This window comes from Hippopotamus amphibius, chromosome X, assembly GCF_030028045.1.
Source record: "Hippopotamus amphibius kiboko isolate mHipAmp2 chromosome X, mHipAmp2.hap2, whole genome shotgun sequence".
NCBI lineage: Eukaryota > Metazoa > Chordata > Mammalia > Artiodactyla > Hippopotamidae > Hippopotamus > Hippopotamus amphibius.
The window spans coordinates 47,284,918-47,302,376 of NC_080203.1; the positions used below are offsets into that span (position 1 = coordinate 47,284,918).

General features: G+C 44.1%; 1 protein-coding gene and 1 long non-coding RNA gene across 3 annotated transcripts; one reads left to right on the forward strand and one right to left on the reverse strand.

The window, feature by feature from the left end:
• Positions 1 to 5,665: 5,665 nt before the first annotated feature.
• LOC130841327 (uncharacterized) lies at positions 5,666 to 6,553 on the reverse strand. Its single transcript, XR_009050219.1, has 2 exons — positions 6,437 to 6,553; positions 5,666 to 5,953 (listed from the first exon to the last, which is right to left on the reverse strand). It is a non-coding gene; the product is annotated as an uncharacterized LOC130841327 (long non-coding RNA).
• A 4,750-nt stretch (positions 6,554 to 11,303) lies between these two features.
• Positions 11,304 to 15,833, forward strand: ARMCX2 (armadillo repeat containing X-linked 2). 2 transcript variants are annotated; one of them, XM_057717431.1, is made up of 3 exons: positions 11,304 to 11,380; positions 12,978 to 13,060; positions 13,410 to 15,833. In XM_057717431.1, the coding sequence occupies exon 3, from the start codon at positions 13,539 to 13,541 to the stop codon at positions 15,435 to 15,437; it is 1,899 nt and encodes a 632-aa protein (XP_057573414.1). In that variant the 5' UTR covers positions 11,304 to 11,380; positions 12,978 to 13,060; positions 13,410 to 13,538; the 3' UTR covers positions 15,438 to 15,833. The 2 variants fall into 2 exon arrangements, with proteins under 2 accessions (XP_057573414.1, XP_057573415.1); XM_057717432.1 differs by lacking the exon at positions 12,978 to 13,060 and having other exon boundaries at positions 11,307 to 11,380.
• The last annotated feature ends 1,626 nt before the right edge of the window (positions 15,834 to 17,459 follow it).

Genomic DNA, 17,459 nt, shown 5'->3' on the forward strand with positions numbered 1-17,459 from the left:
AGTAGCTGTTCTGCTCTCTGAGAAGAAAAAGCATATGCAAGAGAAAGCAGCAAAGAGGATGACAATTTTAGTTAAATTTACTGAGCACTTACTAAGTACCAGGCTCTGCTCTAAACATTCTACATTCAATTATACCCTATGAGAAAGGCTGTTTTTTATCCTAATTTTTCACATAATGAAAAAAACAAAGAAGTTAAATGACTTGCTCAAAGTCATACATGTAGCAGTAAAACCAAGAATTGTACCTATGCAGTCTGACTGTAGAGCCCAAATCCACAACTATTATGCAATTCTGATAAAAAATATAAAGCCACAGATATTATTGGGCATCAATAAAGACCAGTAAGGAGAAAGTACACTAGAGGATTAAAGGAATAGATGACTAGAGACAAAGTGTTAAACTCAGTTTCTAGCAATAAATTATTAAATCGTCCTATAACCAAGATTTTTTTTAAGGAGGGAAATATAGACACACACATATACATATACCCATTCAAGAGCTTAGAAATGAGGTTTCCGTCTGAAAGTTAAACAAGTAAACCCAGTCACAGTGGATGTAAAGAGCAGACTGTAAGACACAGTCAAAGGATTGCCTGCCCAGGTACAACAGCAGAACACACACACAGCCAACACTCCAGCCAAGGTGGAGTGGGGACCAGCCAGATGAAGGGGAAAAAAGAGCTTGTTCCAGGCAGAAGGGACAACATGTGCCAAAGCTAGGAGATGAGAGAGAGCATGGTGCATTCAGAGAACGTGAAAAGGTTCAGTATGGCCAAAGCAGAGAAGGAAGAGTAGGCACAGGCAGGGCTGTGGAAAGCTTGGCTGATTGGAACTTACCCCCATGCAGTGGGAAGCCAGCCACTGAGGTGTTTGAAGGCATGGAGGAACACATATTGGAGAGAGATCTCTGGCTGCAGAGTGTGTTGGAGCTCTCCCCACCCCACCGCATAGCAGAGGCGGGTAGACCAGTTAGGAGCTGCTGCAGTCATCCAGGAGAGAGATGGCTGGGCAAGGTTGGCAGAAGTGGTGACTGGGAGGAGGGGACCGATGGGAGATATTTCAGAGGTAGAGAGATGGCATGTGGTGGTGAGGCAGAGGAGGGGGTCTGCTTTGGGCAGCAGAGTGGGTTGTCAGTGCCTTCACTGAAAGTGAGACCTTTCAGAGGAGGGGGAGGCAGAGGGAGAAAGGCAGAGGGGGAGGAGGAGGAGAAGCAGGAGGAACAGTTCAAGGAGGAAGCGGAGGAGCTCAGGTTGAGAAATGTTGAGTTTTAGGAGTCGGTGAGTTGTCTAAATGGAGCTCTTCAGTGACCAGTTGATGATATGGATCTGGAGTTGGGCTGTGATGTTTGCCCTGGAGATAAAGATGTAGGTATCATCAGCCTCAGGCCCTGTGGGTGGATCAGCTGGCTAGAGGAAGGAGAAGGGCAATGGGAACCAGGAGAAAACTGGAGGCTCAGACAGCACAGGCCAAACGAACATCACATGGTGTGGAAAAGAAGAAGGACTTTTGTAACAACCCAAAGTCAATATCATTTCTTTCCTCACTACTTTGCTTTCCTATTTACTGTGTATCTGTGTTTCTGGAGATGGGGTGGCCTGGGGAAGGGTGTGTCATCCCTTTTTCTCTCCTTGTATTCTTTGGGCTGTATTTGAGGGCTCTTGGTGTTTCTCCTCTTTCGAGGAAGGCAGTTTCTTTTTTCTTTTCTCCCCCTCCTCTTCCAGGCTTTTTGTGCGGTTCTGTCTGTCACAGCCTGCTGGCGGGGACTTGTACATTAAGATGTAACATAAACTGTCAGTGAATAGCATAGGTTTTGGAGACAGTTCATACTCTAACTTCACTAATTTCTACCTTTGTGTACGTTATGAAAGTTGATTAACTTTTCTGAACCTTTATTTCATCTCTTAACTAATACCTATCCCCAATGAGATTTTATAAAAATTGAAAGATAACACATAGAAAGCTTTCATCACATTTATTATTATTATTATTATTATTATTATTATTATTATTATTATTATTCCTGCTCTGGGACATTCTGGAGCCTCACTTCCTAGGGCTTTTATGCCAGGTATCAGGAGGAAGAAAGAGTGCCTGAGAAGCATATAGTATTCATGAACTATAATAAACTTTGTACTTTCTAGATGAAGAGAAAGCCACAGAGCTAGTTTGAGCCATATGAGGCTGTTCTGGGTGTTTATTCTGATAGCCCAAGGTAAGGATTCCCTTTCCCAAGATACCATCTCATCTACTACAACATATGACATAGGAAGTTCTCATATTCCAGCAGATTGGCTTGGAGTCCCAGCATCTTTCTTAATGAGATTTTGACTGGATGGTCAACCAGTAAACGAGTTGTATACTCACTCTTTAAAATAAAACTAAAGTAGGTGAAACATGTTTTTCTGGATTTCAGATCCCTGGGGGACCCTACATGGAAACAACAGAAAGGCTCTTCTCCACTTAGTAGTCAGGATTGTCATGGTTACCAAATGGTTCACAAGACTCACAAGTACACCCTGCTCTCTTATGAAGCAGTATTTGCATTTCAAAGGAAACCAGTTTCAAAATTCCCTTCTAAAAACATTTGTTTCAGTGGATAAAATGGAATTAAGTCTAGAAAAGTTGAGACTTGCAATAGCAAATTTATATTTGCAGCAGGAATTTCAATAACAAAGGTTTTATTTGAGCTATAAGTGTATAGCTATAAAACATAGACTTCCAATGACAAATTCAGGGTTTGATTACATGGAGCATTTGTTCAGGAGTAATGGCTTTTCTTTTCCTCATCACCAAAAGCTCTATCATTAGCACAAACCTTCTTACACATTCTTATCCATTTTTATCACTTTTTTCAAGCACTGTTAGGATAAACAAAATTTAAAGGTATCCCAACCAAGTTGGTATGTTCTTTAAAAAAAGGTACAAGTGATAGTGGCTCCTGATTTTGATGGCATTAATACCAACCACTCTTTACATAATGTAAATTAGGTTTCCTAATTGATCAAAGACCTTGTATCCAATTTGAATAATGAAAACTTGGTTGTATGAGAAATGTGCACACTGAATAAAAATAGGCCATTAGCTGGGACTTGGGAATCCTTGTCATGTAGACATTTTTAACAGACTCTTACATAATATCCTATAAAGTGCAGTAATATTTAATTATCTCCCAACATTAAAAGGTATAACTTTTAATTATAAGTGAAACTGGTTAGGGATAGGAAAGGAAGTAAATTGAATTATAGTACAATTTCTCAAAATTTAATTATTTTAACTAGATACATGTTTTTAATATGAGAAAGAACTTATCCAATGGCCCATAAGTATCTATATGGTTTTGGTTAATTTACTTACCCTCTCTTGACCTCATCTGTCACGTTAAGCAAGATAACTTATGGTTTAAAGAGATAGGAATTTCTCCCTAGTCAAAAAAAATTCCTCTGTTCTGGGAAATTGTTAGTGAAAATGAAGAAATGAGGGACTCCTAAACAAGGAGATACCTGTGCCCTGCCCCAAGAGTGTCTCAATGATGTGGCAAGGCTCAAATAGGACAGCCATGATGAGATGCTCAGCAACTCCAGCTTTGACAAAGATTTATGCTCCTCTAGCATAGAGCAGAAGCACCAGAGCCTTCAGCTCTGAAATGGGTTTGCAATCTGGAACAATGTGTGTCTCAGCAGACTATGTGAATAGGCCTGCCTTTCTGATGCTCTGGTTCCCAAATTTTGACAACACTCGAAGAGTAAGGGAACCACAAAAATAAATGACACTGCTTTTTCTTTCATATTAGCAAAATGAGGGCTCAAAGTTTAAATTCCTCCAAGGAACCTTCTATCCCCAAAAGCCCAGAGCCAGCACATGGATGTTAAATTAATAGGCAGCCCATTAGTCAGGCTAACAATGTCCCTTTGCCTTGACACCCTCCCACCTCTGCTTGGGTCATCTGGTCTAGGTGAATAACACCTTCCCTTCCTCTAGCAACTTCTCCATTAGTTTCAAGAATTTGGAATAGAGTTGTATGGCAGTCAATTTAACACCTGCCAAAGCATATTTTAAATGGGCCAGAGCCATACATTCTATATCTAAACATCCCTCAACCTTTGTACTAGCCTCCAACCTCATAAGCAGAACACATTTTTGCAAGGTGCTAAACTATGTGCTACGTGGTGACCCTCCAAAATCCATACATTGAAGGACGAGATTTGATTCTTATTCAAGTTGTAGAGAGAAAATTAGCCTTTGAGGGAGAGTGTTTCTGAGACAACCACTAGGAGATTAGAGAAGTACAAGCACTCTACTATTTTTGTTTCATTAATGAAGAAGCTGGGCATTTCCTGATAGACCGCACCCATGGAATAACTCCACAGCTAGTAATGCTGAAGTTAAGGCTTCCTGATGGGAAAATCACATGGACAGGAAGCACATTTTCATCGCAAGAATGCAGACTGGCTAGTTATAGTAGAGGTAGTAGACACTATTGATGCCCTGTCCAGATTCCACTTACTGGGCTATTACATCCATCTCCCCAAGCTGCTGTGAGCATTGGTTGCTAAAGATTCACTGTTACACCCATGTCAGAGGATGCCTCTGAGCTAAAACACTTTTCCTCTCACACCAACTCACCCATACACCAAGGCCTTCAATCAGTGGATACAAAAGCCTGGCTCCTTTGTCTCATCATGAATCAGTTCTGTGGTGCCCTTCACATCCTAGATCTGCCCTGGGCTCAGGCTGAGGCTACATTTCAGCTGAACTACAGCTATGCCTAGTTTCTTCTCCTGTCCCATCCTGCTTCCCTCATCTCCATACACGTTTCATCTGAGAACACTCCCTCAATAAACCACTTTCAAAGAATCCCCATGTCAGTCTCTGCTTCTAGGGAACCCCATTTAAGACAAAGAAATTAATTTATGTTTCATCTCTATAGCTGTCTATGTTCTCTGCTTTCCATTTCTCAGTCCAGCCAATTCTGTACTTCTTTGCCTCAGAGAAAGTTTGTAGCAGGACTCTCCAGATTTTATTTCCCCCAAACCCCAAATCCATTGTGAAAAATGAAGTTCAGGGAGTGAAGGATTTCCCTCACACTAAAAAGAAATTCCTTCTCCCACTCGATGGAAAAAAAGAGAATTCTCTGAGTCCCTTGAATAGATGAGACCACTAGCCTGCTCCCTAACAGCCCAAAGAAAAGAGGAGGAACTCAAAGCTGGTGGCCATATGATGCCCCTGGAATTCTGGATATCACCCAGGGCTCCCAGCCTCACCAAATTCCTATGTCCTCTATGCCAAGTATGGCGCAGAAGCTGCCTAACTGGTCCTTCTGGAAACTGGAACGATGGATATCGCAGCTATAACTAGCGTGGAAAGACATCCTCTCGTAAGTGTATGTAGACTTTCTCCATGTACAGTTATTTTTTAGAAAATTAAGATACCTAGTATTTCTTTCCCATATGAAAGGCCAGCAAAGGGATAAGATTATGATTATGATGTTATTATGAAACAATCTGTTAAAAGACTGTTTATGAAGCATTTTCATTAACTAATAAAAGGCATGCCCTGCAATGTAACCTAAAAAAATAATTCCAGGATATCATACACAGTACAATTGCAATAATGTTAAAGACACATATTCACATTCTTACACAGATAGAAAGACAAGGAATAGTAGTTATTGGTGGCTTATTTTTATTTTCTTCCTTACAGTTTTCTGTATTTTCTAAACTTTTTGTAGGCAGGATTAATGTCTTTGGAATCAGCTGGTCTCTTCTTATTCTGCTCTCCCAACGTCAGTCGGTATATGTAGTACCAGGAGCCAGCCCCGACCACCAGGCCCGTTGCCATCAAGCCCAAATTCTGAGCACGGCCCATGCTGCAGCTAGAGCAAGGATCTCAGGGAACTCTCAGGCTAATGACAGCCGCTTGGACGCAAGAGTCTGAAACTGCAGTCAAGCTGGATCTAGGGGGCGGGGGTGTTGGGGGTGGAGGAGGGAAGAAGGAAATGAGGCGTTAAGCTTCTTTTTCTTTTGCATCATCAACCCACTGATAGATGGACCAGCAGACAGGGACAGACCAAAGCCAGAACCAGACAGGAACAAACAGGAGACAATGGGGACTCAGTGCTCAAGTGAACGACGTGAACGCACCAACACCCGAATGTGGGTTCAAACAGGGACCTTTCCCTGTCCATCCAGGTGGTCAGCCCTGTCTCTCACCTCACAGTCCCCCATCGCCCCGCTCCCCCGATAACCGCCTCTTCCCCTCCTTTCCGCCGGCTCCAGTAAGCCACGCCAACCATTTCAGCTGCCTTTTACAAGACACGACATGAAACAGAGGCTGGGTTCGGGTGTTTCCGCGGGAAACAGAGAAGCGCCTCCAAACTCGAAAATCGTGCTGCTACCCTTCACCCTCACTCCAGTCTCCAATCAATACCCACTCTCACCGTAACCTTCAGGAATCAGGACGGGTTTCCTCCTGTCCTCCTCCTTCCTTGCCCACAGTCACGCTACCTCCAACGAAATCGGGAGCCGGTTACCTGAGCAAGAACCGCTATCTGGACAGACCAGCACACAGGCTCCTGGTCACGTGAAGCTACGTCACTGGTGATTTCGGGGTCCCAAATTTCCCCTCCTATTATTAGCAAAGCAGAGGGTGACCCGCCCCCTTCCAGCCCCCTTCCTAGTCCCCCTCCCCCACCGCCACCACACAGAACACCGTCACTCTTTTTAGTCTTTGCACATCCAACAAACGTGCTGTCTGATTATTGGAAGGGGCAGCATTTTCTCCTGGGCTGCTGGCCAATTCTGCTTCTCTGAGGAATGGTCCCGTCCTTTCCCCTGCTCCGTGCAGCTTTTTTCTTTGGAATCACTAATGTTCATCTCTGCAGTACTGAAAATACCTGGAAATGGGGGTGGGGGAAGGGATGTCAGGAAAGGAAGCAAAGAGTAGGAATGGATATTGTTATTTTCTTGTTAGCACTATTCTGTTTCTTTTTCTTTTTAACCAAAATGTTATTATGGCAAAATAATGATAGAACTATTTGCATTTAAGAAAAATAGATTATTTTTTAAAAGGCATGTTTCATAAGCAATCATTCTCACTGCATACTGAGTTTTATACATGCCACTCAAAGCAATCTTAATGTCTTCTACATCTTGTCACATGACAAGACCTTGATTTAGCTAATCATTTATTTGAGAGTTTACAAATCTGTTAATATAGCATAACCAACTGGCTTTATTTCTGGACTGCAAGAGAGTTGTTGCAAGTGCAACGCTGGAAAGCCATTCCTTTATTTTTTCATTTATTCAACATATTTACTGAGCACCAACTACATACCATGCATTGTTCTCCATGCTGTGGTTATAAGGGTAAATAAAACAGACCTAAGTCTCTAAATCATGTACCCCTTACATTGTAGTGAGATAGACAAACAATAAACAAATAAACTATATATAATATACTGTTAGTGATAATACTAAAAAAATTAAAAGCAGGAAAAGGAGATATGAAAAGTCGAGACAGGTCAAACTTTCAGATAGGGTGGCCAGAGAAGGCATCACTAGAAGGGTGACCTTTGAGTAAAGACCTGAAGCCAGTGAAGGAGTTAAGTGTAGTGATATCTGGGGGAAGAATATTCCAGGCAGGAGGACAAGCAAATGTAAAGGCTCTGTGGAAGTAACAAACCCAGTATGTTCCAGGAATATCAAAGAGGCCTGGACCGCTGAGCTAGAGAGAGAGAGCAGTAGAAGAAGAGGCAGAAAGGTAATAAGGTTGAAGAGAGAAGGGCCTTGTCAGTTGTAGTGAGGACATTTGCATTTACTCTAAACAGGGGAAGTGGGTGGTGAGTTTGAACTTGGGGGAGGTGTTGAGAATAAACTATAGGGAGACTAGAGTGACAGGGAGACTGATTTACCTACATCATTCAATGCAACAGCAAACTGAAGGAGAAAATGAATCTTACAATTAAAGCATTTGACAAACTTAGCCAGTCCTAAATTTTTTTTAAAAACTATTATTAAAATAGAAATAGTGGAAACTTTGCTTATGCAGTAAAGAATTATATATGTATAATTTAATGAATTATTCTTGGTTAAATTAAATTAAGTATAAAAGAAAATAGCCTTAGTCTGATGAAGACTATATCAGAGGCTCTTTTTTTTTTAAGCTCTTTATTGGAGTATAATTGCATTACACTGTTGTGCCAGTTTCTGCTGTACAACAAAGTGAATCAGCTGTATTTATACATATATCCCCATATCCCCTCCCTCCCGAGACTCCTCCCCACCCATCCTATCCCACCCCTCTAAGTCATCACCAATTCTCCACTGGTTGGGAGGTACATAAGTGAGAGAGTAGCATTGACATATATACACTACCAAATGTAAAATAGATAGCTAGTGGGAAGCTGCTGCATAACACAGGGAGATCAACTCAGAGGCTCTTTTGACCTAGCAGATTCCTCACTCTTTGTGGGCTACCAAGACCACAGAACTTGTGACTTACCTCTACTCACTGATATTATTTCTTTCTACTACTTTTTGTGCAGTACTGGTAAACATAAGTAAAAGTAACCTTGAAAAACAGATAAAATACATCAGAAACAGCAAAACTTACACTAAACGATCAAACATAAGAGGTATTCCCATTTTCTTCAAGAACAAGATCAGGAGGTTCTCAAGCACCACCATTACTCAACATAGTTCTAGTCAATATAACACATGCATAAAAAAAAGAGGAAAAAAGTTATAAATATTAGAAAGGAAGAAATGTAAAAAATCACCATTTGAAGATGATTATGTATACATACCTGGAAAAATCAAATGTGTCACATGAAAGCAATTGGAATTAATCAGACAGGTCACAGAAATTGGCAGATACAAAATAAATATATAATACAACATTTTCCTTAAGCAGAAAATCACCTATGAGAAATTATAATTGGAGGAAGGAATAGTATTCAGCAACATAAACTACTAATACCTAGGAAAAACCTAACAAGTAATAGGAATTAGCTGAAGAAACTTACAAAATTTGATTAACAAACATAAAAATAGATCTGAGCAAAATGGAGATACATCATATTCCTGGAGGGGAAGTCTCAATTTTAAGATGCTAATGTTCCTCAAATTAACCTGCAGATTTACTGCAATTACAGTACAAATTCCAAATGCTTACTATTTGTTTATTGTTGAATTCAGAACTTAATTAATAACCATAAGTGCACTTACTAATGTGTGCATAAAAAGAAAGTTGGAAATCCTTAGCAGCGACTAGCAGTTGAAAAGATGTCGTGGAGCTCTTTCCCTGCATACTTTATACATTTCCTTATTGTTCTGAATATTTTTAACTATATATATATAACTTTTATTACCAGAAAAAATAAAAAACAAGGTAGTCCTAATCTGGGCTACTTTATATAACACAGACTCTCTAGGCAATTGTATTGGTTCTTAATATCTAGGGCAGGGATCCCAGACCCCTTGAGAAATTGATAAGGTCAATGACCTTTATTCCCCTTTCCCCCCCAAAAATGCACTTAATCACACATAAGACCTTGCATACAATTTCACACAGAACACAGAGGTAGCCAGTTGAGAACACCTACTCTAGGTTAATCAGTATGGTCAGTGGGGAGAGTCCCTGGGTCCCAGGTATACATTTGGCTGAGGAAGTACCAAGGTGGGTGTGGGCTGCGGGCGGTGACCCTGCAGCAAGGCTGGGTTCTCTTTGGGTGCCCTGAGGTAAGGAGGCCAGAGGTGAGAGGCCAACAGGCTGCACCTCTCAGGCCAGCTGGTAGCAGCAGACAGCGTCAGGAACAAGGGTGACTCGGCCACACCATGAATAAGGGCAGAGCAGGGCAGGCAGGCCTGGGTGCTTCCCACAGCAATTGCTTCTCTAGGCTTCATGGAAACCCACAGCTGCAGGAGTAGGTGGGAACAGCATTCCCTTCTATGCATCCCTAAGTTACTGCTGTGGGAATTTGAGGGAGGAAGGACAAGGAGGGGGACGTGGGGGGAGCCAAGGGCATTTACTGAAGCTGGTCATCTGAGTAAAGGTGGTGTTTATCATCCTGGTCACCTGTCCATGTATACTTTTGGGATGAGCAAGAGTCAGGTGCCAGAATGCAGGGGATGAGAGACTCTGGAATATAGGAGAGGTGGGAGGGCAAGTACCTCAGAGATTTGACCATCTCTGCATCCCTCATATCCATCATTTCCTTAGTCCGACAGCTCTTTCTTTTGCCCAGAGCTGAATCACAAAACTGGAACCTAATCCAGGGACAGGCGTTCAAAACTGTCATGGTTACAGCCATCAAATTACAAGAGGTTCACACAGCAGTCAGCAGTGGTTTAGGAACATTAAATAAATGTGGTTCTCTAACAGAACGAGGCAGGATCATTTATTTATTCAACTTAAAAGCTGTCCCAGAAGGAGAAAAAGTGGGATATTATTTGTCCAAAATAAATAAGATCAGACAACTGAACATCCTCCATGGATCAATTTACAGATCATATGGAAATATGCTTATCTTCTTGAGAAAAATTCCATTTTTAGATATTCAAATACCGTAGCATGTTTTGGAAACTATTTCCTATGCAGCCAATACAATTTTCTATGCGGTAAAAATTAACCAAAATTAATGGTCCCTTCCAATATTAGTGGGAAATCTTTTTTCTAAAACATGCTTAATCTTTTTGTTGTTGTTGCTGCTTCCCACATTGAACTTTTGTTTTGTTGTATTTTCTTACTATAATAATAAAGGGTGGTGATACCGTTAAAAACAAAACAGAGAAGTGTTACAGAAGTGAAGACCCCACTACCATACCTTGTCTCCTTTATGACACTCTACCCTTACCTATACTGGAGCAGGGGCCCAACAGCAAGGTAAATGGTGGACATTAGTGCATAGGGGATTGGAGGTAGAGCGAGGGGAAAGTGTCCAGTTGCCCAAGAAAGGATGAGACAATTCCCCAAAAACAACAACAAAGAAAGCAAAAATTGTCAATAGCCCTCCAAGAAGATGTATCCCCTCTCCGGTTACCAGAGAAAGGCAAATTCTAACACAGGGAGAAGGGGCTACTTGTGGCCTCTGGGACTACTAAGACAAAAAAAAAAATGAGTGACAGGACCTGATGTGGTGGGGTGAGGTGCGAGTGAGGGTAAAGGAGGGGGCTCCTGCTCTTGGTGGGAGTGGAAATTGGGGACCCAAGCTTACTGGCGATGCAGCCCTCACGTGACCAGGAGCTGACGTTGGCAAAGGTACTTAAAGCCCTGACCGCCGTCCTCCGTCCTCCTCTGGGTACCAACTCTATTGCGCTGCGCACTGCCGTGCGTTTAACCCAGGCGAGGAGGAGGAGGAGAAAATTCCCCCAGATCCGGGCAGGTGGGTGTGAGAGTGGGCATGGCCTGGCACCCCCGAATAGGGGTAGCCCAGAGATGCGGGAGTCTGAGGCCGCGGGTGTCTCCACCTCGCCCGTCCCTGGCCGGCTCTCCAGACCCCCGCACTCAGTCGCAGCTCATTTTGGTGGGCGGCGGGGAGTGGGGGAGGGGGGAACATAAGGACGCTGATATACTTGCGGAGAATCCACTTACTTCCTCTCCCAGCCAGTGTTTATTTGGTTTTGTTTTTGACACTCAGGCCCCGCACCCCACATCCCGTCCTGTTTTGAGAGGAGGAGGGAAGAGAAATAAACGTGGCAGCGCATACAAGGCCAGTGGGGAGGTTGGGGAAAGGGTGATCGGAGCGGCACGCAATTAGTAAACAGTCCGGCTTATTCACTCCCACTCTCACTTTGCAGATACCTACCCCAACCACCGCCCCCGCACCCTCCCCTTCCCCCGGCCGGCCCCCAGTCCTTTGGGGGTGCTGGGAAATGGGTGTGACAGCCTTTGTAGGGGAGGTGGCGATCTGGCTCTGGGTTTTACAGGAGGGGAGACCCTGAGAGAATCTGGTATTAAACAACCGTGCTAAGTGCCAGGCTGCTTTCCAGACACCTCTGACGCATACAGCCCTTAACCCCCGTTTTTTCAGTCCTGAAAAAAGAGTTCGGGTACCCTGGCGGGAGAAATGGCGGTTAACTGGGGATTGCGATGGGGTGTTGGAGGCGGAGTCCAGAACGGAGAAACAGTGGAAAATCACGATCCTCAAACAGAAAGGGCAAATACTGGGGCCCCGTTGTGCAGGCTGATGCTAGGCCTGGGGGCTGGGGACTGAAGGACGGGTGGTCACAGGAGGGAGGCGCTAGATTGGCCGTAATCCCCAGTCCCGCGTCCCATCCAGCCTTCTTTGCACCCTCGCCCCGCCCCCTCCCGCTTCGGTGCAGGAGAAGGGGTGTGGCTGTCTGTCTGGGAGAAATGGCGGACGGGGGGGCGGGGCAAAGGGAAGGAGAGGTTGAGTGCCTGGGGAGTCTGCGCAGGGGGAGGGGTTGGGGTGAGAGGGAAGGGGTGAGAAGAGTTGAGGGAATTGAGACCTGGAACCATCTGTCATTCTGGTATGTGAATGCTAAGAAGCAATTGGGGCCTCTGGTCTTGAGTCGTCGGTTCCATCCACCAGGCTCTCAGTCTCCAACGTCTTGCTGTCTGTATTTCTGCCCTTCAGTCTGTCATTAGGATGAAGCTCTAACTGAACTGAAGGCAGGAGAAACAGCCCTGAATCACTGGAGGTCAGTGTGGGGGGTGGGAACTTTCCGGGCACCCATCGTATGGTGTGGCAGAAACTGGAGCAGAAATTAGGGCAAGAGGCTCCTCTTCCCCTATCTTCTCCCTTTTTGCGAGAAACCCTTGCCCTGGGGCTGTCCTTTTTGGTGCAGCGAAAAGGGTGTGGCATTTGCCTTCTTAAATAAGGGTTTGAGGAGGAAGGGATATGGAGGGAAAGAGGAGCCCTGAGAGGGGAAACTTGCCCACAGGAGTTCAAATCAAGAAAAGAAGAGTACGCATCTACCAAAGGCCCCCTAAAGCCCCTTTTTGGGATCTCTCCACAGGTCTGTCTGCCTTTTGGGCCCTGGACAACTACAAGCCTGGTGGAAAAGAGTAAATTGCTTCTGCTCGCAGCAAGTTTCTACGTGTATGAGCATCATCTGGGGACCTTTGGGGTGGGGGTGAGGGAATCAGAGAAGAATCTGGAGTTCTTTCTGGCTCTCCATCAGCTTTCCTGAAGCCTATATGGCCTCTCATTTCCCCATTTAGGTGCTGGGAAATTAGGTGTGTTGACATTGGGCAGGGTGGGCTAGGGATAAAGATGTAGAAAACATCCAACAACCAGAGTCCTGAATCAGCACACAGAGACCTGGACATTTGTATCTGGGTACTAGCCCATCCACCAAGCATTATGTCCCCAAACTCTCCTCTAAGTAGGCCTGGTTAGGCATGAAGTCAATCAGAGCCCTAAGCCGCATTTTTATCCTTTACCCCAGGTCCTGCTTGCCTTGCAGCCTCAGCAGAACTTTCAAGCCTGAGCTGAAGCACCTCACCTGGAGGTGCACACACCCCACTTGGGCACACCAGCTCCACACCCTGGATCAGAGAATTATTCCAGCTGCATCATGAGCCGCGTTCGGGATGCTGGCTGCGTAGCCGCTGGGATTGTGATCGGGGCCAGTGCCTGGTACTGTGTCTACAAATATGCCAGGGGAAGAAACCAGATGAAGAAGAGACTGGCCAAGCCCAAGACCAGGGCTATGGCTGGGACTGGAGCCAGGGTTAGAGCTGGACTAAGGGCTGGATTCACAATTGACCTTGGGCCCGGATTCAGTCCTCCAACCCCAGTCCGCACTGGGGCAGAGGTCAGGGCCCAGGATGAAGCCTCTGTTCTGGACATGGCTGGAGCTGAAGCAGTGGCCCCAGCTGCATCCAGTGCTGAGGCTCAGAGTGGGGCAGGAGGTCAGGCCCAGGAGGCAGAAGGGGCCAGGGTTGGCCCTAAAGCTGAATCAGAAGCCACAGTGGCTTCTGCAATGGCACCACCTCCCTGGGAGGCAGAGGCTTCTGGGGCTGCAGAGGCCCCCACAATGGCAGAGGCTCCTAAATTAGCAGAAGCCCCTGGCACAGCAATGGCTGCCGGGGCACCAGTGGTGCCTCATGGGGCGCCAGCTCCTACCGAAGCAGCACCGCCTACGGAGGTGGTGGAGGCTCCCATACCAGCAACACCTACTGGGGTAGCAGCACCTTCTGGGGCAGCAGCACCTTCTGGGGTAGCAGCACCTTCCAGGGCAGCAGTAGCTTCCGGGGCTGCAGTGACTTCCGGGGCAGCAGCACCTACTGGGGCTGCAGAGGCTCCTGGGACTTCGGGGACCTCTAGAACAGCAGCAGCCACCAAGAAAGCAACCCCTGGGGCTCATACTGGGGCTATACCTAAGGCCGGGTCAGCTACTGGAGCTGTACCCAAAGGTGGAGCTAAGGGTGGAACCAGATCCCGGACTGGAGGCAAGGGCAAGGGCAAGAAAAATAAGGTGGAAGTAGATGAATTGGGGCTGGGCTTCCGCCCTGGAGATGGGGCTGCAGCAGCTGCCGCAGCCTCCGCTAATGGGGGACAGGCTTTCCTGGCAGAGGTTCCTGATTCTGAGGAAGGGGAGTCTGGGTGGACGGACACAGAATCGGAGTCAGACTCTGAACCTGAGACCCAGCAGAGAGGGAGAGGGAGGAGACCTGTCCCCATGCAGAAGCGCCCCTTTCCTTATGAAATTGATGAGATTCTGGGTGTCCGAGATCTCAGGAAAGTCCTTGCTTTGCTTCAGAAATCAGATGATCCTTTCATTCAACAGGTAGCTTTGCTCACTCTGAGCAACAATGCCAATTATTCATGCAACCAAGACACAATTCGCAAATTGGGAGGCCTCCCGATTATTGCAAACATGATCAACAAAACTGATCCCCACATTAAGGAAAAAGCCTTAATGGCCATGAATAACCTGAGTGAGAATTATGAAAATCAGGGCCGGCTTCAGGTATACATGAATAAAGTAATGGATGACATCATGGCCTCTAACCTTAACTCAGCAGTACAAGTAGTTGGACTAAAATTTTTAACAAACATGACTATTACTAATGACTACCAGCACCTGCTTGTCAATTCCATTGCAAACTTCTTCCGTTTGTTATCTCAGGGAGGTGGAAAAATCAAGGTTGAGATTTTGAAAATACTTTCAAATTTTGCTGAAAATCCAGATATGTTAAAAAAACTGCTCAGTACCCAAGTGCCATCATCATTTAGTTCCCTCTACAATTCTTATGTGGAATCAGAAATTCTTATTAATGCCTTGACTCTATTTGAGATCATTTATGACAATCTCAGAGCAGAAGTATTCAACTACCGAGAATTCAACAAAGGCTCCCTTTTTTACTTATGCACTACATCTGGAGTGTGCGTTAAGAAAATTCGAGCCTTAGCAGATCACCATGACCTCTTGGTGAAAGTGAAAGTTATAAAACTAGTGGACAAATTCTGATTGGCTATGTGCTCTCAAAGACTTGAAGAAACGTCTGGTTTTGCAGTCTGGAAACAATGAAAATTGAAAGTTACTGCTTTTCCACTCGCTTATATAGTAAAGGGATCCTTTGAGCTGCCAGTTTTGAATACTGTATCATCCAGAGTGATGTTATCTGTGACAGTCTCCAGCTTTAAGCTGAACTATTTTATGAATACCAAATAAATAGTCCTCTTGTACTGAAAACACATTTGTGACTTTAATCATGCTGCTTGAATAGAAATATTTTTACTGATTCCTCTATGTGAATTGACAGTGAACCTGTCCAACATGAATACCCTACACTTCTGTCATCTGTTTTGACTTGAATTTATTCACCAAAGACTTCATTTGTGTATCATTAATAAAGTTGTATGTTTTGACCAACAAAAAAAAATGTTCTCTTGCTTGAATTTAAAATCTAGCTGGAGAGATAAGGTACATAAATACAAAAAGATTACTAACAGTACCTGGGCATATGCTCATTGTCAAATATATGCAATCTGTTTAAATGAAGTAGAAGTTGCTAGAAAGCTTCAAGGAGGAAGGGCATACTTAAGGTGCGCCCTGAAGGACAGCATGAGAAAACATAGAAGGTTTTGCAGGAGGGGAAATGGCTTGAAGAAAGACACAGAGGCAGGAAATCTGTTCCAGTGACAGAAAGGTAACCAGTTTGCCTGGAATGGAAAATGTGGGAAGAGAAGTGATGAGAGATAAGGATGGAATATAGGGTGAGAAAAGTTTGGGTAACATCTTGAACCCCAAGCTGAAATATTGAAATATGATCCTGTCGTTTTCTGGGAGTTACTGGACATTTTTGGCAAAAGGAAAAATAGTCTGGTGGCAATGTGCAAAATGAATTGGAGCTGGGATGAGGTTAGGTGTGGAGACATTTGTTAGGAAGTTATGATAAACCAAGCATGAGATGATGAAAACTGAAATAGGGCGGTGACTATGGGAAATGTTAGGGAATGATGATAAGAGATGCCTACCAAAAAAAGTACCAAAATCTGCTGTCTTGGCTATAGGTCAACAGAGAGGAAGGATTGTATGATCTTGTGCAGGTTCTGAAAAAAAACGCCCTCTTTCTTGGTCAATTCTGGCAACCAAGTAATGCCAAAGTGAGTTGCCATTTCTTTTCTTTCCTTTTTTTTTTTTTTTTGTTACCATTTATAATGATGAGAAAGAGCAGTGTGACGAAAAGAATGACTCTTGGTGCAAAGAGTAATTTCCCCCCCTCAGGTTAGTGGTCTAGGTCTGCCTTCTTTTAGAAGAGGGGCAGTGGTGAGGCCTTTATGGGAACCCTACCCGTACCTCTGCGTTCACTTAAGAGCAGGAAGATCCTTCTTCTGCTTCCTAGCCCACTGAAGCAATGAAAGAAGAAAGTGGAAGGAGTTGCAGAGATTTTCCAAACCCAGCCTGCTTTCCTGACACCTCTCATGAAATCTTCATTTTGGTGCAAGTGTATGGTAGGCTGTGGCAGAAATAGAGATAGGGACTCCTGGTGGGGGCTGGGGACATAAAAAAGGGATAGGTTGGCCTAATATATTGGTACAACTTATCTGGAAGGCAATTTGGTAGTCTACATGAAAAGCTTTAAAGATGTACCTGCCTTTCAGTCAAGCATTGCACTTGTAGGATTTTTTTTCCCCTACAGAAATATTCAAATATTGTTTACAGAGGAATATCAAAGATATTTAATTGAGCAGTGTTTCTAAGAGAGAAAAAATAGAAGCAACTTGAATGTCTAACACTATAGAATTGGCTAAACAATAGGTGGTATGTTCACACAGTAAAATATTATGCAACTATTAAAAACTGCAATGTACTTTTATATTACTGGCATGAAAAGACATTCACCGTATGTAAGTCTGTGGCATCAGTTTAAAAAGTCAGTGAAAATTCTTTTGGATGTTTATTATGTCATCTCAGTGTATTTTTACACAGAATTGGAATCATATTGTACGTCAATGGATCACAGTGTGTAATTCACAGACCACTACA

What these genes read in the sequence shown, in the direction of transcription:
- ARMCX2 (XM_057717431.1), top strand. Translation starts at nt 13,539, where the DNA reads ATGAGCCGCGTTCGGGATGCTGGCTGCGTAGCCGCTGGGATTGTGATC.